This window comes from Acanthopagrus latus, chromosome 22 (assembly GCF_904848185.1).
Source record: "Acanthopagrus latus isolate v.2019 chromosome 22, fAcaLat1.1, whole genome shotgun sequence".
Taxonomy (NCBI): Eukaryota; Metazoa; Chordata; class Actinopteri; order Spariformes; family Sparidae; genus Acanthopagrus; species Acanthopagrus latus.
The window spans coordinates 4,417,966-4,443,202 of record NC_051060.1 but is presented as its reverse complement, the minus strand read 5'-3'; the positions used below and the strand labels follow the sequence as shown (position 1 = coordinate 4,443,202).

The 25,237-nt window shown below is 42.5% G+C and overlaps 1 protein-coding gene across 1 annotated transcript in view; it reads right to left on the bottom strand.

Moving 5' to 3' along the window:
- Positions 1 to 25,237, bottom strand: part of cnih3 (cornichon family AMPA receptor auxiliary protein 3) — an 87,192-nt gene that overhangs the window by 17,335 nt on the left and 44,620 nt on the right. The window contains 1 exon segment of the mRNA XM_037087452.1: positions 677 to 789. Within this exon segment, the coding sequence (XP_036943347.1) occupies positions 677 to 789 (113 nt within the window).

Sequence of the window (25,237 nt, the reverse complement as noted above, 5' to 3'; positions counted from 1 at the left end):
CCAGCATTCTATGCAGGGAAAGTGTATATAACCTATCCTGTATTTTATACTTCAGTAATGGGGAGCTTCCAGGAATGACACTAGCAGCTAAACGTAGAGGAACGGACCAGGCTGCTGCATTTGGGTTTGAGAACACGCTAGCAAAACTTGAACTATCCACGGAAAAACAAAGGAAGTCAGCGTTGGCCGATTCCACAAAATGCTGTCTTACAATTCTTAAATCCTAGCATTTATGATATGGTTATGAAACGATCAAGAGGCCATGACCATTTATGCGATTTAAATTAAGGTCAAGGGAAGTCAACTAAATGACTCCTCTAAGCTTATGTAAAGATAGCATTAGGTTAATAACATGATGAGCATTAACTGCAGGACAAGATGCAATCTGATCTCCAGCTTAAAAACAAGATTCGCTACACAGCGTTCCACCCAGTCCTGCTACAAACCGTGCTACATTACATAGAGGCGCACTATTTCCTGTGTATTGGCACCGAACACTGAATGTAAATAGCATGCTGCAGAATTGTTCAATATGGAGATAATTCCTTGGAACACACAGCCACTTGGCAAAAGGCGGTTTATCATAAGGCCTATTGTTATCTTCAGTCCAGGATCACACACACACACACACACACACACGCGCGCACACACGCACACACATTGATTGGATAGTCACCTCCATGTGTTGTAGAAGAGCAGGGGGATGTTGAGGCCCACAGTCAGCCACTCCTGGGCACACAGGAACATGATACAGAAGAGTCCATGGATGGAGTATTCTGGTAGCACCAACTGGAAAGAGACAGCAGCAGCAGGGTGAGTCAGAGAAGAGAGGTTGAGCAAAGGGCGATCGATTATCCACACTTAAATCACTGATGAAGCTTTAATGCCAAGAGGCAGAGAATCAGGCAGCAGCACTCGAGTTTCTCCCTTTCTCCCCCTACTCCTTCACTGCAGTGTTGATGATTAGGGTTTCACTACATGCAAATTGTGCTTGAATGGCATTTGTTCTTATATAAGAACCGCATGAATGAACCCACTATATTTAACTAAAGGGCAGTTGGGTAGCAGATGCACACATTATCATTTTAATGCCCACAGGTGTAAGAAAACACCTCAGGTATCATCATTAGCATTCAAATCCTTCGCCTAGCCTATATTTAGCCTCTGCAGATCTGTCTATCTGCGAGCATTCCAAATGGCTAAATGCCCCGATCTAGATTATGGGGAGCTTAGCTTCAACAATGGGCAGCACACAGTGATGGCAGGGCTCCATCATTATCATAATAACTGGAGGGCTCGGCCCGCCGAACGGAGGAAGCAAGACAGCCGCCTGGCAAACCGCGAGGGTGCGAATACGTGCGAGAGTCCTCGGCACCGATCCTCCACCAGTCCCATCTCCCCCTCAAGCAACAAGGCCCGCTTTTGTTCTCCAACATGACAAAAAAAAAAAAAAAAAGTTGAGGGAAGTTAAAAGGAGCTTATATTGGTACAGTTTTATAATGATCCATAACAAAAAAGTTGGGACTTGCAGTCAGTTTGGGTAATTTAAAGCCAGGCTGCACAACGTGTTACAAAAGTAGGCTTAGATTCACAGCCAGCTGAAACACACTTTGAAGGGAGTGAACGTAGCCAAAAGCATGTTCTCCTTACTTTAAAAAAAAAAAAAAAAAAAACTTCTAGTGTTTTCTGCATTCATCACTGACTGTGATTTCAACTTGTTCTCTTCCAGAAGGTGTTAGGAAATGTTAGTTTTGGTGGAGGATTACCCAAAACGATACAATGAGCAAGAGCTGCACAGCGGTTACACTTGCCATTTGACACACAAACACAAGTCACACATCTACACAAATTGGTGAAATGCATACGCTTGACCAGCCAACCTAGGAATCGGGCCTTGAAGCCAATTTGACATAGTGGCCAGATTATAATTACAACCTCTTGTGATGCACACTGCGCCCCGAAGACTTTCAATAAGTCTACATCGTAAAGGAAGCAGCTGTCTCTTTAGCGGCTCCCTCATGTTCGCCAGCTAGTTGCTCACTTCATCAGCTGTTCTCAGAACTTTTTTTTTTTTTTTTTTTCATGTTGCTGCCGGAATCAAGGTTGACTAAAGCAGTGGAAAGGAACCAAAACAGCTGATGTGCATATGTATGTAAGGCTGTATCACATGCGTGCCTATGCTTAAGGTGTGTGCTGCTTTAATTCCCTTCCGTGTCTTACGAAAAGGTCACGGAGAAATAGATGCAAAACCAGTATTTCAAGGCCTCATCACTATGTAGCCACTCTTACACTGAATTGTGGGGGAAAGATAAAAAGCTTCGAGAGCTGAAAGCAAGAAGAAAGGGAGGTGCAGGACATCTATGTGATGGATCCACACTGAAAAGAGCATAATGTTCTCCTGCTTATCATCACTCAAAAGGCTTGTAAAGCACTTGTTTACATTTACGTGAGCTATTCATGATTCACTGCGTATTCTTGTCCCCTGCCTGGGTTAAGTCATGTGTTGGACTGGGAAACACACCTCCACTGTATTCCAGACATTCAGCTTGAATGCACAGTGCGTGATTTCTGTCCCATCACTAAGTTTCTCTCAACGACATGACGCTACTGATAATAGACAACGCGAACCCTGAACAGCATTTCTCTGAGTAAGAACATTGTAGGAAAAAGTTGGGGTTGGGAGAACATAACTTAATTAAGATAAAACTAGCTGCTTGTAGACATTTAATGTAGAAAAACATAGCATATTATGAATATTTAATGAAGCTTTTACATTGGTTAAATAATATAAATTATCTGGCTTTGTATTTCTAAAAGCAACAAATTGCTCTTTAGAGAATAACTGAAGAGGATATGAGGAAGAAGATATCAGTGTGAAAATCTGAGTCCAACTGTAGCTGCAAAAAAAATATCTCCAAAAAGGACGTGTAACACTGTCATCTGCTCCTGAAAAAAAACTACTTGAAATTGAAAAAAAAAAAAAAAAAAAAAGCGTGTTTCAAGCCAAAATTGGCTCTGTGTCTGAATCAGAGGAATCGGGGAGATATAGCATCCGTATCAGAGCAGGAGAAAAAAAAAAGCGCCATCTACAAAAAGATCAGCTTCATCAGAAGTCAAAAGCAAACGGAGGCTCTGCGTGCAGTTACTCCTCTAATTCTATTCTCTCACAAATGACATGACAATGTGTGTGTTTTCTATACAATGACAAGCTGTGTTTCCTACATTACTACTACCTCCAGTCAAATGACTGTGTCTTTTAGCTGGATGTGATGACAGCGTCACTCTTGGATCACTATCACTGCTCTCATCCAGCTCACATCCAACAGCAGCAGACAGCTGTTCATTATGAAAAAGCTACGGCGCGCCGACTGTTAACGGCCTAATCAGCACCAAACAACAGACAAAGTGAGCTTAACCTTTTCAGGCAGACAGAGGCACAACTCTGACTGAATGACTGAATGCTAATGCTGCTCTACAACTGCTGGATGTGTACAGTAAACGGGCAATTAGAACATGTTCACCAAAAATCTATAATATGTCAAAATGATCGCTTACAGATGGCGATCATTGTATGACAATGTCAAACAGCTGCTAAAAACCACACTGTGTCACAACAAAGACAAATTAAATTACATAATTTATTTTGCAGTTAGGAAAAAAATGACCTAATTGAAAAAAAAAGTTTTATGCTTCAAAGTGATGCTGGAAGTTTCGTGTTGCTTCCCATACCCGAGCACCAGGCGATGCTGCCTGCTGGAGCCAGACAGCGCTGCACATCATCACTGAACACATGTACGATCGTCGGCTTCCATGGGAGTCGGTACGCGACCAGTGAAGCCTGCTCGCCGCCCTCCATGGGTGGCTGAATGCACTTCCCATGCAAAATCCCTGCGATCACCCGAATAACCCGAATGTCTACGTCGACTGAAATCTGCGGCGCTGTAGTTAATGTTATTCACAAAGAAAGCCACTTCACCACTCATGTATATTTAACAGCGTACAGGGCGATGCATTATGGCGCCGTTCTGAACCGCCCGGCCTTGAACGTTCCGGTGTACGCTGCCATAACAAAGCAGCATTCGGGATGCATTATTCAGACGGCCACATGCCTCCTAATAACAGAAAAACACATTTTCACTGAATCGCTTTTTTTTTTCAACAGCTGGAGACGGGAGAACTGCTGCTAAGACGAAACCTAAATATATCCATTTGTTTCACACATGCAGCGGGGAGGCTGCGCACACGTACATACACACACCCATGTGGCACGCATGCCATACATGGACGAGAACACACACACACACACACACGCACACACATTCTCCCCTCCCCACGCGGACGAAGAGCTCATTAAAAAACAAACAGTCACACTGAGCTTTACGTTCTCCCTTTTTTTGTCCCATCTTGCTCAGATCCCTAATGCATGTTAGCTGACAGCACTCGGATGAGAAGTAAAAGCATGTACGTCATTCCAGCGAGCATGCGACGCCAGGAAGTACATAAAAACTTCACCGACGTCGACATGAGAATCCGATGCGAACACGAAAGCGGGGCAAAAACATCCTCGTGTCCCCGGGCGGCCTCGCTGACAGACAGGAAAACAACCACAATGAAGACGTTCAGCGCGATGGCGCGCGTGAAGATGTGCACGCCAGTCTTCTGTTATGCGCATGGGATCGACTGTCATGTCGTCAACTAAAGACGTCCACTAAACCTCTAAAATCTCAATTTCAACATTGAAATTACACATAAAAAACAGCAATATTGGAAAAAAAACTGTGTCATATTTGATTCGTGGAGTTTTGGTGGTGGGAAGCCAGTGAGGGATCATATTCCTTTTTACTGGTTGACTGAAATGGTCAAATCAAAACTCACTCTGGGTTCATTTTAGAAATGTTACTTCGAAAATGGTGTTCACTGCCACGCCACCGTATTCCCGTCACGTCTGCATCACTTTCCGGATCCCAAACTTGCATTCCAGTGGAGCGTCCACATGCAATTTCAATCTTGGCACAACAAGGCAAAAAAAAAAATAGCAATCAGTCTCCTGTGCCACCTCATCTCTCTGCGAAGGGCCATACATACCAGGAGGAGCTAGTTTTGCAATACATATGTAAATTAACAACTCAGAAGGTCCTTGAAATATTCATTTCAAATAAATTGTCAATCATCTATAAGTAAAACGGTAACTTCATAGACACTGCTCTGGCAAAAATAGACAGATGAGTGACTGTCCACTAGGATAGTGAATTGCTGAAGGCAACAGCGCTGGAGCACAGTGCTGTGTCGATGCTTCCCCCCTCCAAAAGGCAGCCAGGTTTCCACAGTAGAATGATTTTGTCATGATTGTGGACTCTTTGTAGTATTTTCTCAGAGTGTGGCTTTCCTGATTGGCTGGAGTACCTGCCGCTCACACACCTGCATTTCACTTGTTACTTTTTTTCTTACGTTTGCCTCTCTTCGCTATTCCTGGAGCCTGCATTACTCCAAGCTCCATCTCCAGCTGCCGCCCAGCCTCTTGCAACTCAGCCACCGGACAAACTTCCCTGTGAGTAAAAAAAAAAAGTCACCTCGCACTCACCTGAACCTCCACCGTCACCTCAGCCTATCTCTGCTGCTCCAACGACCTGAGTAACTTGAATAAAATCCTTGTAACCCTTCCCCTGCCTGTGGTTTACGGCTTTGGGTCCAAGAAAAAAACCTGACAAACTTTAATAACTTTGTTTGTACGTGGGAGGCAGATGGGACAGTGGTGGCGGTACAACAGATATTTTTAAAGAAAAAAACTCATTCCAGTCATGTTTTTGGCAGAAAAAAATGCATATTCCTGACAAGATGACAGAAGAACTTGGCGAAAAAAAACAAGTATTTTAAACCAAATCATGATCTTTTCCTAACCCTAACCCAAAGTGCTTTCTCTGCCTAAACCTAACCAGAGCGTAAGCGTAACACTGTCACAACACAGAGGTGGAAAATGAATCCGAAGAAACAAAAAAGCTGCAAAATAGAGACATTTAAATGAGTTTGCAGAAAAGTAGGAACATTTATTCTAGTGAATGGGGTGAAGAAAGACTACAGATCTGTTTCAGCAGCTGCTAATTAACAAGTCTGGTCACACATGCAGCAGACAATCATCAACAAGCAGCATCACGCTGTTGGCACAACTGTGGTGATATAGGAACATTTGAAGGGCCCACGCTGGGTCCACGGGCAAGCAAGAATTGTTTAATTGCAGGAGTTTGTTTTGTTGCAGACGGCAACAAATTCCATCACAGAGAGGCTGTGTGCGCCCATCAAGGTCAGCCGGGGAGTTATGGAATTGGACACAAACTCTTTTTTCTGCTGTTTACAATTCGAGCAGAAAGTCCTATTTGCAGTTTCAGCCCAGTGGTCTGCTCACAAACTATTCAGTTAAGGTTTGCTGAGCAGTCGGGCCAGCTTGTATGAACAGCTCTGTTGTACTTTGTTGTATTTCGCCGCTTCCTAATTATAGTCAGCTATAGAGGAAAACACCGTCTGTGTTTATTGTTCGCAGTCACAAACAGATCGGATGCATTTTTTTCCCGTCCACCATCTCAGAAACCCTGCCAGGTCAGCCTGACCCTGCAATCCTCCGGAGCCTTCTGCTCCTTATTTCATGGCTCAGCTAGCCTGACGCGCTGTGACAGAATGCAAACACACACGTGCAAAATGAAAATTACACACAATTACTTTAGTACACTGCTGGATGCCCTGCTGCGACTGCTTTCCACTCAGTGAACATGTTCCCCATACGGTCTATATGTTTGTATGTGTGTGTACTGAGATGTATCGGAGCATATCCATTCAATTCCCATGCTAATGTAGAACAAACTATTTTCCGTCTCCGATCGCAGTTTGTTTAGTGTGTGTGTGTGTGTGTGTCGACAGGAGCACCCATCTGGGACTGTGCCGGGCTGGGACTGGAGATCTGTTGCTGTCGCTGCGGTGCCCGGGGGCCGCCCTTACACCCATCTGATCCGACCACGGGCGACACTCCCGAGGCTTCGTTCGTGTGGGAATATGTATTTCACCCCAGTTGCTACAAGTATCCCATAATACACTTTGGCACACACTGTACAGCTGCAGCCACGTCGTGCGACAGGAACTCGCGTGCATGAATTCTGAATATGTAAGAAAATGTTTAAATATCTGTTGCTGTGGCTAAAACGCAGTCATTGAATAAAAAGAATAAACAAACTGACCATAAAGCACAATTTCAAACTGTTTTACTCTTATTATATGTGGCGGACCCTGCCACCTTCTAGCTTCTAATAGTATTCTGGGACCTTATTGATTCTCAAGTTGTTCAGAACTTGCTTTCTCTAGTTTTTCTCTGAGAAGAGCTTGTTTATTCACTGACGGTAAAAGTTTGCATCAGTACCGCATTCATATTGTAAATATTAAAGTTCTGAGTTTGAAAACTACATAGTGCTTCTTTAAAGGTGTAAATTGCATGATATGACCAGGTAAATGATGCTCGAGCCCACACGTTTCTTTATTTTTTTTCAGCATTTCACAACAATTTCAGACTGTCATTCCGCATGTGTGTGCAACATCGAGTGACAGGAACAATTACAGTGAAGAGTGGTGGTGATTCAAATCCACCAAAATGAGAATTTCACTGGTCCTGGGTTCGCTGAGCCACCAGTGCACCCTGCAAAATCCAGTACGTCTGCATGAATTATGTATGAATTGCATATTATTCGCACTGTGAGGGAGGGAAAGGGTGAAAAAGGATGGAAGTGTTGCGCTGTATAAATGTCCAGTATGTGCTCTGCAGAAGTATGCACATTGCAATATGCATGTGAGAATTGCTATAACTTCAAAGTGTCAAGCTGGCAACTTTGAAGTTCTTCCTCCTGCTGTGAACGTGCACACACGTCGGTCATTGAAGGCTCAGTGGCAGCTGCAGCCGCTGTTCCCTTAAACGTACTCGTATGACCGACCGAAGCTTCGTGACTGGAATCTGATTCTTAACAAGCGATCACTTTCCTACCGCTGCTGCCCTACAGTAGCTGCTTTCGAATACACGCTGCAGCACCCGGCTCCCTCAATTTTATGGCAACAAGTGAGCTGAACGGCTTCTTTTTTAACTCCTCTCTCATATATGGCTGTCACTAAGCCAGATTTATCAAACTTTGTTTCCATTTGAGCCGACTGCGCTGCCCTGCCTCTGATTGGCTATCGCTCGTTGGTCGGCCTCATACCATTGGTAGGTGGAGCCACCCCTTTGCTTTGCTGAAGATGATTGGTTGCACCAGGTCAAAAACAAATCTATGTGGACTTTTTTTCTTCTTTCTTAAAGAGTCACATGGCGGAGCACTTTAAGCCATGTGTCTGTCCGTTTTTTTACCGCTTCTTGGGGTATTTCTTTATTCTGATTGGCTCGAAGACATTCATTATTTTCCCAACGTCTCAAAGCCCCATTCTCAATGTTTTAATTGAACATGTCATGAAATGAGCACTCCACTCCAGCCACATGCAAAACAACAGCATGCACAGAGCTTAATGATGTGCTTCCCGTGGCATGTTACCTACAGGAATAGTTCAGCTCATTACAGCAGAAGCTATTCTGGATGAGGGAAAAGGAAGTAAAGTGGCATAAAAAACGAAAGTTTAAATAAAGGATCTCACAGGAAATGCATTATACAATTTTATAGTGTATTCAAAACATTGGGAGCCAGCATTATAACTTAGCTCACAGAAATGAAGAGACTCCAGAACATCACTGAGCCCAACAGACACAGTTAAAGTGTGAAACTACCCTTTAAACCACAGATGTTGTTACATTTGTGTTTGTTTATTGATGTTGTGTTTGTGTTAACAGCGAAACCAGCTAGTTGTTTCCACCTGCTTTCCTGCTTAATGCTAAGCTAGACTAATCGCCTCCTGGCTGCATTACCAGCGCACAAACGTATTGATGTTGGATCTTCTTACCGAACTGAAGCAATTAATTGCATTCACCAAAACTTTTTTCAAAGCTTTTTTTCTTAATAAATCAGACCACCGTCCATTTTTTTTTCTCCAGTTTCTTAATAGCAAATCAAAATATTTGAGAGAGAGTTGACTAATTTTCCACAACTAAGCAACACTAGCAACTGAAATTTGTTTCCATGACACAAAAATCACAGACATGCACTAACATTAGCCAGGTATGAATATGTGTTCCACCACAAGTCCTTAAAAATAATGAAGCAATTAACTAATCTATCAATGACACCTCGTGATGACATTCTGCTGCTCTGACCTCACCTCAGCTGGCGGCGCTGTCACGGTCTCAGATGAAAAGCTTGCTTGATGTCGCTCTCTTTAACTCTGAGCAGCGTTTCCTCTGAAGCGCTGCTCTGGTGCATATGAAAGGCACTGCATCAAGTTTCCATCTGCTGGCAGAGTGTGGAAAACCCCACCTGCAGCACTAATGAGCTGTCCCAAAGACATAAGTCTATATACAAATGAGACCGATAGCTTTGATATTTTAATCTGTGGTGCGGTCTTAGGCTGGACTATGAGTGATCTGCGTGGCTATAATGCATGGAGACAAATGAATCTGGCCAAGTACTTATAGAGCAAAAAAATCTAAAATAGATTATTCATAAATGCATTTTTGAAGATTTTCTTTATATGTAGACAAAAACACATTTTTTGTTTACAGTAACTTTATCGTAGAAACGCCCCAGCATCACACACTAACTTATATAGAATTGTAATGTTTTTTGTGTGCATGTTTGGGGATTTCCTATGCCTTTATTAACAGCACAACGAAAGGTTGGAGACATTATTTTCCTGTTTGGCCACAGACCAAAGAACGCCTGAATTTGCCCTGTTGTGTACATCAGACGAGCTGGACCATCATGTTTTACTTTATATCTCTAAATGTTAATTACGACAGAAATAATCAAGTCTTATGATTTCACATATTTCCACAATGCAGATCAACTGCCAATTTTCCACCTGGAGCAACTTATTACGGTGATCTGACCTGAAGCAGGTGCTTTTTGGATCCAAAGAGGAGAGGTGAAATGTGCATGTCGCTTTGTGATCTTTTTTTTTTTTTTTTTTTTTAACTAAGGGAGTGGACGTGTTATTTTTTCGATTTCCTTTTCTCAAACAAATTAAACACAAATCATGATATAAGGGCGAATAAAGATTACAGGAGAATTTAAAATGCAGATGACTGAAAAATGAAAAAAATGATCACTTTTTTGTTTTCAACCTCGTGCATGCATCTGTAGAATCATACGTGTTTTTTTTTTTGTTTGTTTGTTTGTTTGTTTTTTGACTACAATGCAGCATCCTCCTCCAGAAAATATCACCAGGCATTAAGCTGCCCAACCTGTCGCACTAACAAACAGCATCTTGCATATCAGCCATTTTCTGAGCACAACCACTGTGGATATCCACCATTTTCCTGCTCTGAATAAATAATTGAATACAATTTAAGTATCATTGCTGTGTTTACCATGGTTGGATGTCAAAATTTTGCACATTTTTAGTGTGAAATACATCACCCTTCAGATGCTTTCCTCCACCATCGCTCTCTCCAGACAGAGGTGTCTCTGTTTATTCTCCTTCACCTCCTCTGATTGGCCCTGTGCTGACACCAACTGCTCCCAGACCTCTTACTGTAAATTACCATCCCATGTGGTACATGAGAGCTCCTGCCCACACTCCTTTTGTAACCTGACAGGGCCGCCCCCCAAATTTCTTCAGGTCCAATTAGCGAGGCCACCCTTCTGCAGTGGAGAGGAGAGGCTCAAGGGGCTTTTCAAATGTGACTGTTCGGGCAGGGCGGCTCTGAGGGACCCAGGGTGGGAACACCGGGTCACCGAGCAACAGGCACAACTAATGAGGGGAAGTAAACAAATAGAGAATAAAAGAGACGAGAATGAGACAGATGAAATAACAGTTTCTCGGGTCAGGTCAGACTGGCTTCTTGACTGTCACCCACCTGCTTGTGCAGGTATGAAAGCACACGTCCCAGCAGAGCAGTGTGGCTGTGAATCACAGCTCACTCACTGAGCTCTCACGCTTCGATTTTAATGACTGGCACTTTAAAAAGACCTGGGTTCAAACCTCTCGGATAGCTGGGAGAGAGCGCCTCTAACATCCCTGCCTGACATATCAATTCAGCACATTCACTCATACCCTCGAAGACAACGTAATCTGGATTGTTAAAATATATAAAATAGAATGTGGAAGCACACGGGACAGAGAGCTGGACCTTAACAACCTCAATTACGTGCTCGCTCTTTCCAGGTTGCTCCTGTACTAACACAAATGTCAGCCCTCGCTGAAACCACATGATTATTAAATGGACAAGAGTAAAGTCAGAGTTCCCTGAAGAAGATCAGCTTCATGTACATCACTCGACATAATGAAGGCATAAGGAGCCAAACAAACTTAGAGAGTAACTTAACACCTTTGAAATTAAGCCTGAGCGATAAAACAATTGTTGAAAGCAATAAGCAAATAGTTCAATAAAATGTTTGATAGTTTCACCTGTATGCATTATGCAAACCAACGGAAAGCACATGACCAATACACACCCAGCCTCTTATATCCCTTGATAATGGAGCACACTATGAGTGACACGTGAACAGCCAATCATAAACAGCTGTGCAGATCACTTTTTTTTTTTTTTAAGTCAAACAAACATAAGAACCGTGCAGGAAGATGGACAAGTACTCAGCTGCAACGCTCATGCGACAGGTCATAAAAAATGATCTATAATCATACCGACTTACAATTGTGTACAATACACAATTGTGACTGACCTTCCAGCCATATCACCCAGGCCTACTTAAAATATTGTTTTTGCTGACCTCCACTGCTTTCCCTTTTCACCTGGCCAAAGTGATGAGCTGGGTGTGGTTTCAGGTGTAACAAACCTACTTCAAGCACTGCTACAGGCGAAGTGTGAAACACTTGTTTCTCTGTGTTTTCATTTGCAGACAGTTTTTCTAAGAAACACTCAAATATGGGCTACATTACTTGGCATTCAGGCAATTTGTTATCGCATTCCATAAAATTGTGGAGTCAGAGGAGACAGAGAGAAAGATCTGACTTTTTGTCAGTGTAGGTCGAGCTCTAAATATGGATCTTACATAATGCAACTCAGTAGCATTTTTCCGTTAGCCCTCCGGCCTTCAAAAGAACTCATGTGTTTTATACTTCACACGTCAAGTTTGTAATGCCGGGTGCGTAAAATGAGCTTTGTGTAAAATAGGAGGACTGAGAAAAAGAATCTGCAGTAGTAGCAGTAACAGCACACAACAGAATCCACATCCAGTAGGTAGAACTGCTAACTCACTTTCACTGCAGGAGGACAGCAAGCAGACTGTGGATGAAAACCACAGAGGTACAGGAGTTACCTTGCCAACCAGGAAACACATGGTTCGCTCCCGCTCCAATCTCTCACATTCAGCCTCATCAAGTACACCGTACTCTTCTACACCTGATTCATCCGGGGCCGCTCTCCTCCACTCTGGTCGAAGCCGGGATGTTCGTTCTTGCCACACCAGCTTTTCCTTCCCTGCTTAAGATCAAAAAGTACCCAGACGCCAATTACTGTCTCAAACCGCAACTGTAATTAAGCCTGGCAAAAAAAAAAAAAAAAAAAATTGTACATATTTTACGACCTTTAGATGATTCATATTCCTCCGAGATGAGGGACCCACATAGTTCACTTAGTTGTTCAAACAGAATTCAGATGAAACAAAGGCATCGCCTAATAAGAAGACCTCTGTCAGGTGGGGAACATATTATATTCATTACCTTGGCGTAGTTTTGTTAGAAGTCGAGTTAAGTAAGCGAAAATGAATTCAAGTTGTCGTGAGACTGGCACAAAACTAAACTGTGGTCGGCCACAAACACCAGCCTCTCTCATTAAATGACCCCCGGTGGGAGTGTCCTGACTTGTATCAGTCCATGGTCCGTGAGTTTGACGTGTTGGGACCACCCTGCTGATCAGTTTGCCGAACAACGGAGGTGCTATGTTGTTATGCTACCAGCACGCTGGTCCTTCTAACGATCATTTGTCTTCGTCGACAGATTAAAAATAACAGCCAACAACCAGGACGAGGCAGATCATTACTGTATTTTTTTAAAACTGGAACACAAAACCAAATCAAGTGATCATAACTGAAACATCACGCTACACCGAGAACTGTCCGTTGTGTTTCCTCTGTAGTATTTATCCATGCTAAATAACATTTTGCTGCTACTGACCCGTTCTGCGCTGTTTATGTTGTTTGTTGATCTCTGGTCATGTCTCTGCAACAGCGGGTTAAGCATGCATCCACAGATGTGTTTTAAAGTGGTGCTCAAAGCCAAACTGAGTGAATACACACAGCACTTTACGTTACACTCCACTGTGGCTTCAGTCGTGCTTTGATTACCAGCCTACGTCATTGGCCACTGATTGTGACATCGGGCTGCGTTTCTCCAAACGTTGAGTCGACTTCCACGGCTGCATTTTTCTTTTTTTGCGGAACCCACTGTGATACACACTGCCACAGCCAAAGCTGTCCACCCTCAATAAAATAAATGGCAATACCTGTGTTATTGTCTCGATGCAATGCCAGATCCAGAGTGAATTCAGCCTAATGCTAAAATGTAGTGTTATATTAATGCATGTAGGAAAGAATCATAACGTCAGCAGACTCACTTAAGAATGTTTACAACAGACTAATATGTATCCACAGTCTGCTAACATTAGCCCAACTGAGCTACTGGTCATGCGAGAGCAAGTATGGCAATGGCAACAAAAAATCATTGTGTCATTTCATCTTTCAAAATGTACGTAGTCATGCTTTAAAGCAAAATTACGCAACCATTTTACCTTAAAAATACCACCTAAAGTGATTCTGATGGCACCTAATACATGTTTCTGCACTATGTCACTTTAGTAAGAGGGTAAATCACACAAAATGTCCATTTCTACATAATGTTACTTTGAACTGCAGAGTTATGACTGTTCAAACTGTTGAAAGTTGAGACTGGATTTGCACACGTCAGACGTCTGTAATCATCCTTCATCAAATTGAAATTTCTTTCAATAAAATATGGAGCCTTGAGATTTAGTGATTCCCTTAAATAGAAAAAAAGGAGAATTAAATGACTTGCATGTTAAAGAAAGCTTCTGTTTGTAATGTAGGTTACTTTCATAGCTGTCTCTAGACTATTCTCCAGATTAAGTACCGACATCTCAAAACAAGCTGTTGTTGCTAAATTTAGGTCCAAAAGTGCACAAACATAATTCTATTAAACCAGCACTGCTGTAATGTCGTAAGTAAAGTATACTAAGTAATAGTTCAAAGTTGATCCAAGACGTATTTCTACAATCACTGAAGGCTAACTGTAATGGACAGTTGAGTTTGGGTTGTAATTTTCCCATTAGCCTTGGATTTGATCTCCAAAAAAAAAGTTTGATGAAACAAACTTTTTTTTTTTTTTAATGAAATCAGCAGCTGCTTTGATGAGAACTGAGAGTCTGGGCTACCATTTTAAACAATCCATAATTTTGCTTCAATCTTAAAGCTGCATCCTTTATTCTAAATACCACGATAGTTGATAAGCCACTAAGTATTGATATTTTAAGATCTGGCACCACATCATTGATATATCACGTGCATCAAGGACTGCCATCATTGATTGCCAAGCTGCTGAAAGTCCACTTTCCTCTGAGCTGAGGCATCACAGTCTCCTCTTATTCAGCTTAAATCAACTGAGCTCACTCCACTACTCAGCAGCGCTCTGCTGATGCCCTTTAACCCCGAGGCCAGGAATGATAGGCCTGAAATTGGAAGTGTCTTCCTTTTTGAAATTGAGTTGATGAAATTCTCTTTCCACATGAGTTGGCGAGGAGAGCTGCTTCAAGCCTCAATATGTTCTAAAAGCCCTCATGCATTCGAGTGGAGTTTTGGGATGGGGGACTTTTGCCTTCAGCTGAGATAAAACGACAGTCACTGGGACACACAGCATACGGAGAAATAAATGTATTCAAATCATTTAGACATTTCATCTTCGAAAAAAGGGAGGAGCTTTATTGGCAATACTACTAAAAGATCTAAACAAACATTTCCTGTTGCAGCTGCTTTTAAGATGTCAGCAATCATTGTGGTAGCGCAGGTGTCACTTACTGATACTGTGTGTGTATGAGTGTGTGAGTGCATGTGTGTGTGTGTTTGTCAAAGTCAGAGGGATATTCCACACTTAGTTGAAGCCTTTCACTACTTCAAATAGAGACATCCTGCGTTTGATTTGTCTTGTTGAAAGTATGTGACAGGGTCGTCGTCTCTCTGAGAGATGTGTCAATTCCAGTGATTTTGACGAAAACAAACAGAATCCAGAGCGCTCGTCTCAGTAAGACAGATCCTCCGGTCTTGTCAGAGTGACAATTAAATCCCTATCATCTGTAGTAAAACAGTGCAGGGGTTGTCATGTGTAGTTAACACAGCGGTGGGAGGGACTGGAAGCTCTCCCTTGTATTGCTTTGCCATCCAGTGTCTTGATGTTTGCTTAGAATTAAATGGATGCACATTTTAGTGGGAGTGCAATGCCTAAAAATATAATGTAAATACCTGAGTGGACTAGTCAGTGTAGGCAAAAACCTGATCAAGCAAGCTCTTACCTCGATTCTATGGGACTCCCCGCCTCAACAAGGGAAAGAGAGAGGATGAAAATGGGGAAACACTGACAACAATAACACATGAATTTGACTTAAGCCAGCAGCTGAGCTGTCAAACCAACATGTATAGAAGCACGACACACTTTTGTGAGACACGGGTTGTTCGCTACCAAACTAACTAGCTTCTGTACAGTCATTACATCGATTCATCATTTCCACACACTGCGCTGCAGCAGCACCACCAAGGTTAGAAAGGTCATTTCAATCTCCTAGAGCTGTGTGGTGGTTAATTCTTCTCCCGGTGGGGCTAATTTCATGAGTTGCAAGATACAGGTCATAGACTGGCATGGTTCGCGCACGGCCAAGGGCAGGACGGCTCAACAGCGGCTGATTAAAACCACCCAGAACATCACTGGTACAGAGCATCAGTGACATCAGTGACGGGAGATGTAAGATACTAAAAGACAGCATCCATCCAGCCAGTCTGTTCACCCTGCTGCCGCCTGACAACAGGTACAGAAGTATCTGCTGCCATACCACCAGACTACAGAGCTGCCATCCTCCAGGCTGTGAGACTCCTGAAATCTACAGTGTGTAAAACACTTTTCTTGTCCAGTGCCAAAGCATCTTTGTTTTACCAATTCCTTCTATTTCAGTTATCCACACATAACAGTTAAATGTCTTTTAAAACCACCAACACAGGACATTTGGAAATAGCGTTTCATTCTCTCCTTCTGTCTGCTGCCTCTCTCTGCTTCTTCCTGGCCTCTTAGCAAAGACTCACACATGCTGACAAGCTAATGAGTCCTCTTCCACCCTTTCCTCAGCAGTCCCTTGTCCTTGGCAGGCTTGGCCCTTCACTTAGATTATACCCTGTCCTATTTTGGATAGGCCTATACTTGTAGCCATTGGGGCTGTAACCATTTTCAAGTGCTGGGGGTGCTAGCATTAAAGGAAAACCCCTGTTGTTGTAGTTTTTTTTTTTTTTTTTTAAGCTTTTTTTATTTTTTTTTATGGCTGTCTCATTGAGTAGCAAACACATCAACATCAATTGCATGCAGATGTTGTAAAATAATATCAGAATGCTGTTTGTTGATTTCAGCTCAACATTCATTGCAGTCACCCCTACGGAACTGACACAGTGAGGACCACACTTAAAGAAAGCAGCCAAAGGAGGCTCAGAAATGACTCGACTTCTTGAGGATACTTGAGGTTCTCACTGACTTTTACAGCTGAAGAATGAAAAGGGATCACAAACGTGAAGTGGAAGTTCACAAACTGCATCTACCAAGCATCGGTAGCTACAGCCTATTCATCCTGCAACACTCAACAACACGCAACACAAGTCATACAGAAGTGGAGTGTCTGTTCTCTTTTCTCTGAGCTGACAGAGTGCAGGACTACAACTGGACGAGGAATGGTGGACTCTGTGTTTATAACATTGATGCTTTGGTGTAGCATGAAGGAGTTTTACAAACTTTCATTTCGTCATGCAATCCTGTGTTGTGTAATGACGAATACATGACATTGCGCATAAGAACGGTTCAAATCAACAAACCCCAATACCAAAGGTTGTTATTGGCTCCATATTACAAATAAAGGTCTCAATGAACTTTTTGGCACTCTTCCAATGATTATAAGGTCGCCGTGTTGAAGTCCACTGCATAAAGATTCAACTGGTATGTTCAAATTACAGTAATTAAGTCAGGCCCAGAGCATTATTGTTTCAGAAATCCTAATTGTGCCCATGCTGTCTCCTTTGGATGACTGAGAAGTTATTGCTGTTTACATTTTCCGAGCAATTGCTTTTGGAATGGACAAATGGTGCAGCAGTAACACAGCCATGCCCCTTCATCACTGAACATCTTCTAGAGCTGAAACATTGCATTTTTCACTACCATTGCTAACAGTGTTGTAACAGTTATATTTGTAATAATCGTTGTATTCAATTATAGTCTTTATGAGAAAATTTACTATAGAGCATACTATAGCCACAGTGGAGAAATCGTCTCTTTCTCTCCAGGTGGCAGCTACAGAGATGGAGCTGGAAGGGAATCAGGGTCTTGCTCAAACACATGCCAACAGGCAGATATTTGCAAATACGAATATAAAATTATAAACAAAAAAAATGTCTCACACACACACACACACACACACACACACACTTACAGTATAGCAGGTGTCACCTCTGTGAAAAGCACACAATCAGGTGTGTGCAAGCATATACAGAAAAAAATATATACATTGCTGGACACAATGTATAGTCCAAGCCTCATTGTTTCCAAAGTCAACATAATAGCGACATTGATTCTGAGGTCAGCTGTGGCAGGGCCAATGAGGAAGCTGCCTTTTTGGTGCATCATTATTTGCCGCTTGAGTCAACAATGGTGGAACTTTACCATCTTACCACTATGGCTTGCCATAGGAGAACAATGCACAAAGGAAAATGCTGCAAATGCATCCAGGATTATACGCCTGTTCACCAGATGTGACAACTCTGAACCAACATTACACAGTTGAAAATCCAAAGAAACACCACTCATATTGAATGAATCTGCACTGGATGATTCATGTCTAGTAGGGCTGGGTAAAAGAATCAGAATCTATTCACAATTGTCGAGAACAATGATAATCAATTTTGAACCGAGAATCGTTTTGAGTCAAAATTCGATTCTGACTTGAATCAGACTTCCAAGGACTGAAATTGAATCAAAAACCTGAGAAGAATTTCACCCCTAATGTCAGCGCTAATTTTTACTGTCAATGTTGGCACTGACATTACGAATAACCAGAGAGAAACAATCAGACTACAAGTGATTACATGGTTATTAAGTAAACATATTTTCCGACTGACTGAATTATCCTGATCTGATTAAAAATTCATTCCCATTGGGGTGGATCAGGTCCATCTCATGAGGCATTTTTATTCTGATTGGACCATTAGATATGAAGCGGTAATGGAGTGAAACAACAGGGAAGCAGACTTACGTCACTGCCTTTTCCCATTTCTTGCCTTAAATAAAGTGCCTCCTACTAGGCCGGCCTGCAGAGAACAACAGGGTTAGATTCAGGTTAGGTTATCAAATTCAACAGCACCAACGATTGTGTTACACACAAAGACAACCCGTATGTGCTCTATCAAAAACACAGAATAGCGACTGTCATATCCATGACCACCTCAACATTAGTCACTGAGTCAGGACTCCTAAAGGGTTTGTATGACCCCAATTTTGAATTGCAACCTATGGTTGTAATTATCATTTTTATGTTTCCTGCAACAGCTGGGATGATTTCTGGTAAATTCAGTCACTGTGAAATAAAACCACTCATCATGGGGCTCCCTAAAACCCCCCCACAGGACCCCAGGAGGCCCCAAGAAACAATTCAGATTTAGATTCACCGAACTGAACAACACTACTGCTGAGATGAAACATTTATATAACACTCACAGATTCAACTGATCCAGTCTAAATGTGTCCCGCTCATTCTGTGCTGTTTCATAAATATCCACATTGAATAAATTCAGAATATAGCAGGATTGACATCCACCATTTGCAAAAGTCTTTATCCACGAACCTGAAAGAGACATTCGCATTCAAAAAGCATCCCTCTGTATCGTCATGTGTCTGTCTGTCACACACACACACACACACACACACACACACACACACACACACACACACACACACACACACACTCTCTCTCTCTCTCTCTCTCTCTCTCTCTCTCTCTCTCTCTCTCTCAAACACACATTCATAGCTATAATCCCACAAACAGAGGCACCATCTGTGCAGTGCAGCCAGTTTCCCTTTGTGTCCTGTATCTTGGCAAACTTCACAGATACTGCTTTTCCAGCAAAATTACACAGATTTTTTTAAAACGCAGGTCAACCCGCTAAAAAGCACCTATTGACCACATTCCAACTTCCTGCAGGCATGGCAGCCTTTTTTTTTCAGAAGCGTTACGTGGCACGGCACTGACATCATACATGCACCGAAACAACTGTAACAGAAGAGATAAAGTCATTTCAGCATCACAACCCTCACGACATGACTCGGTTCACTGTCAGAATTTGAGCCTAAATTGAGCTAAACCGGAAGTTAGCATGCTCGGTCTGTGATCCAGGTATGTTCATAGGTGAGTAGTCGAGCTGTTTTGGCTTCAAAGCACCACTGAGCAGCTTTCGCAGGGATGAGCTGGGCTCTGCTTCCAACTCGGTGTCCAGTAATAAACTGTCCTTGAGTTGACCGTGTTTCTTCACCGGGTCGTACGTTTGGATCAAAGCTCAGCTGAAGCGAGCTGATAAAACCCAGGACTACTGCAGAGTCAACTGGCCTGGGTGTAAATGGCGAGTTTACACATTCTTATTGATCTTAGCAGGTTAAAATAGGATTTTTGACCAGTGGAAAACGTAAGAGTTTTATCAAGGAATGCAAGATCTTCACACTTCACACAACTTCACACTGATATCACATCACCTGCATGCCTAGCTGCTCACTGCTATATATGTATATATGTGTGTGTGTGTGTGTGTGTGTGTGTGTGTGTGTGCAGCATGACTGTGTTGTTTTGCTAGTGTGCACACAAGAGGGAGAAGAAAAGACAGAGAGAGGACGAGAGACAATCTGAGTGACCCGCTCGATGGACACAGCGAACCAGAGTGAGTCAGAGAGAGACCGGGGGAGGGAGGGAGGGAGGCGGGGGAGACCTTTGTACTGAAACTTCAAAAGCATTATGGGAACCACAGGGGAGCCTCCTTCATCTCCATCCCTGCCGACCCGACTCCTCTGCATCCTCGAATCTCATTGGCTGTAACTGGAACGAGGAGCAAGCTTCACCTTGACATCAGAAACACGTCGGAAAGGGAAAGAATGAGGAGAGCCTGCAACGATTCCATTCAAAACTGCACAGGGGATGCCATTTTTTTAAAGCTCATTTTGGCATGATTGATAATTGATGCGTATCTACTTCACATTAGTATGTGTTAAATTAGGACTAGTCTCCAAGGTGTGAGGGAACAAGTTTCACGCAGCCTGCAGCTCCGGCGACAGGGACGTTTAGGGGAGTGAAAGTTGCTGCAGTGAGAGCAGCAGGGACTCTGACCCGTGGCGACGCAGGGGGGAGGGAGCAGGGAGTGACGAGAGGAGAAGAGACAGGAGCAGAGTCTGAGAAGCAGGTCAAGGTGGGTGTCCAACTCAAGTCCTCGAGTATATTCATCACATATCACATGGATCACATGATGGCTTGTGTTGGAGAAATACCAAGTTTAATGTAAAGTTTCCATATTAAGATTCGGTCACACCTGCATTAAAAACTGTGAAATTTAGCTGCCAGAACAGCTCATTTAAATAGAATGGAACTGAATGCCAAAATGATGACTGTTGCAACGTACCACCAGCGACAGGTGTGCCAGGCCTGTCGGCCGCCATGGTTTCATGCCAGTCATGGTTACAGTTAAAACAACTTTGATTCTTTTGTAACTTCAAGGTAATTCTGATAACATTTTTATGTAGACATATCATTTAACAAAAAATGTAGAGATATCACGTTTCCAACATTATCATGATTGTAAATTAATCACTTCAAACACTGTCATGCCCAAAATGATTGTTTTGTTTAACTCTCTGGAAGAATTCTGAAAGTTTGTTCCAGCATCCGACAAGGTTTGTGAGCCAGTAATGTCATGCCGTTGGTATCACGTTGGTATCTGTGTTTGGTCAACATCTCTACAGAACAGACCAGCACACTGCACACCTCTACCATCATGTCCATTTTAGACAACGCAGTCTTGATGATGATTATCACGACCAGGGGAATGAAGCTGCTCTGTAGTCTGGTGGTACGGCGACGGGTACTTCTGTATCTGTTGTCAGATGGCAGCAGGGTGAACAGACTGTGGAAATAGCAATATTTTCCTGTAACTGTGAGTTAGTCTATTTTATTATTTTTTTTTAGCAACCCTCTTAATAATCAGAAATTAAAGACTGATATATAGCCTGCATCATTAGTTTAGATCCAGTTCTTCTCTCAGAAACGTGGCTCCAGATGTGTTTTGCTACACATAAAAATGTTAGCTATATCATCCAGATCTTATTACTACAATTCACAGCTTCATTTTCCCATGTTGTTCATTTACAGGTTTTCTGAATTCAGCACAGCAAAAAAAAAAAAAAAAAAGTGGCCAGTGGCAGTGCAGAGGAACAGAGCAGCCTTGACTCCTTCTTTACAAAACCAGGCGTGCAGATATACAGCCAGGGCCATCCCAGGCAGAAGGTAGTCACAAAATCCATAACAAGGGCCCTCATCATTTCATGCAATCTGCCTCTGTCTTTGATTTTTTAGGGGTAACAGCCCACTTCATGGAGATGGAGAAAAACAGCCCAAGCCTGCAGACAATTCTCTTAAGTTGTGAACGATTTACAGGGTCACACACTGGAGAACGAATAAGTGAGAAATTTGAGGAGATATGTGACAACTTCAATATGAAACACAAATTAGATTACATTATCTGTGACAACACGTCAAATACGGGGAAAGCCTCCACAGTTTGTTTCCCCTCTGCAACAACAACTGAGAGTGAAGATGGTGAAGACGACCTGGAAAACAGCAACTTATGGGAGGATGTCAGTGAGAATTTCCAGGACGATGTGGAAGCTATCCAGAGCAGCTGCCGTAAACAGCGCCTACAGAGTTTTGCACATTCATTACAGCTTGTGGTGCGCGATGGACTGAAAGAGACTAAGACCCTGAATAGCGCAATGGCAAAAGTTACAAAATTCTACAGTCTACTTCATTCCACTTGTGGGCATTTGAGGGAGCGTATGGAGCCAATCACAGCATCCCCTCTGCCATATCAACACGATGGAATACGACTCTCCACCTTGTGGAGGCAATCACTGACCCGGATCCTCAAGGCCTAAACACTCTTCTGGAAGCCCAAGGACAGAAAGGCCTGAGCTTATCAGCAAGAGAACTGAGTCAGTTGAAAGAGCTTGGGGAAATTTTGGCCCCATTTCTTCAAGCAACAGACTCTAAGTGCGGCTCTGCCATGCGTTCGCTCACTCAACAGCCACCTCAACAGTATGCTGAATACTAATCGGCATCTGGACGATTTTGTGAAAGCTCTCCAGAAGTCACTGCAACACCGTTTCTGGCAATTTTTTTTTTTTTTATTGCAAATAACACAGAAGTAACACATGCAAGTGTTTAAAGTACTTTTAAGTGTTTTGCTTGGCTAAAGTGGGATGTTTTGCACTAACTGGAATGATGTTAATTACATACAATTAATTATGTCTTTGACAGGGTGAGGTGTGACAGTTTCTATATTTGTTCTTATTATGGTCCCACTGAGCCTGCACAATAGGGGGCAAGATATTCTGTGACTGTATGGCAGGGGTACTCAAATACAAATCCATGTATTGAGGTCAGTCAGGTCACATGCAAAACTGGAAATCTTAGCTATAGTCTCCTGGCATACTAAACACATGGGTCTTAGTTGGAGGGAGAGTGAATGCAAATTTTTCAATCCATTCTCCTATGAATTGCAGATTTTCACTTTTCTTTTAGCAGTGAACCTGGAACACGCCATTTTCGTGCAACCAAGGCTCCCACAGCCGGCAAAATGTCAATATGCGAACTGCTCCAAAAACGAAGGTGAAAGTTAAAAATTGCGCTCGCGGCAGCGAGTGACCCAGCTGTCTGTTCATCGGTGGCATGGAGACAAGTCACGGTGTACACGTGCCGACCCAACCAAAACACATAGTGAGGGTATAATAGTTCGGTAGGCCACAAATAGGACTATTGAGGACCACTGTTGTAGTATATTGTTTAGAAATATTGGAAGTCTAAGGTTATTTTTGCTGAAAGGGATAACATCCAAAGAGATGACTGTCCAATTATTATATTCAGCCGAATGACGATACGTTGATGTTTACTTAGGGATTTGACTTTTCATGTCATGCAGTCGGTGTGACCTGTCAGAGTTGTCCCTCCTCATGTCAGCTAAGCAGTTAACCAAGCAGTCCTCATGCGTATGTATGACATGCTCAGAATGCACTGACAGCTGTTTTCCACAGTGAGGTACCTTCCAGCAGGTGGGCTGACTTATTTATGTATTTACTTACATTCACTGGGAGAGTTCACATCGTGATACTGCAGCGCTCCAGGTTGGAAACACTGCGTGACGTTACCACTAGTGGGAATCTGCTTTGTGACAGGTGGTGTGTCAAGAGGAAAGCCCTTGTCTGTACGTATGGGGTGGATGGACAATAAAGTGGCATCTGGATGGACAGATGGTTGGCTGGAGGTAGCACCTCGCGGGGTGTTTGCACAATGTCTGCAACTTTTTTATATACTGAGTGCAAAACCATGAAAACTGCAAGTAAAACAACAGCGAACCACTGTTGTGCGTGTCTTTTTATCTTTCATTACTGCCTGTGTTCACTGTTTGGTGACAACACCATCCTGTAAAATCAGCCAGGTGTTGGCAGATGGATGTATGCTGTGTGATACCTTTTCTTTCATGTGTGAGCACAGCTTTCCTCTTTAGCATTACACAGCGCAGCTCCAACAAGGGAGCATCAGCAAAAACAGTGGAGAGGTGGATTTGTCTACAATGCTGTTTCATCAGTCAAAGAAATAAAAATTATAAACCTATTCAAGCTGGGTTTTTTTTGGAATGTATACTATTTTTTAATGTTTTTATGTCTTGCAGACAAAAGGATAACGTACCTACTGTAATACTGTATCGTACCAAAATGACTGTGAGAATGAGGACTATAATTGTGCCACGTGATGAATGTAAAGTTAAATTTGATTATAATTGTGACGATGCTAGCACAGAGGAGATTAGCTCATTATCCAGTGAGCATTCCACTGGAAAATTAACTTGGTGCAATGACCACAGCAGCTGTGACTGGTCATTACTGGGCCATTATGTTTGGCAGCCATCACCGAGCAGTTACACTCGACTATGTGTCTCACAGTGCAACATGTATATAAACTATTGCCGGTGTGTGTGATCCTGGATTTTTGAGGTGGAAACTGATGTTTAGCTCACTGGTATATCTGCAATAAGCTATTATTGGCTGATCAGTCTGGATTATTTTTCCACATTGGTTTAATATATACATCAAAATCCAGTATACATATACATCTATACCTGATTACCTTAAAAAAAAAGTTTGGACATGGCAAAATATGCAATATAAATTCTGTAGTATAAAATAACCACAGTTAATAAATAGTGACTAATGGTAACTGGTAATAACTGTTATAATGATGAAACTAAGAAATGAAGGGTAAAAAGTGTGAAAGAGTTGCTGAGACATACTACTGGGCACCAGCTGACTGAAAAGTGCATCTACCGATTAAAGCTGCTGTAGTGTGATAATGTTAAGTATGAACCAAATATACAACACCTTCATTTTAAAAATGCAGTGCCAAGAGTGATATAATGGGATATATCAAGGAAGGGGCGGAGTTATCAAAAAGCCTGAGTTTCTATGAGCCGGTCAGTTTGTTTTTTTCACAGATTTTGTCTGTGTCTGATCTTGCTCTTTTTCTTGGCAGCAAATAAAGTCCTACTGC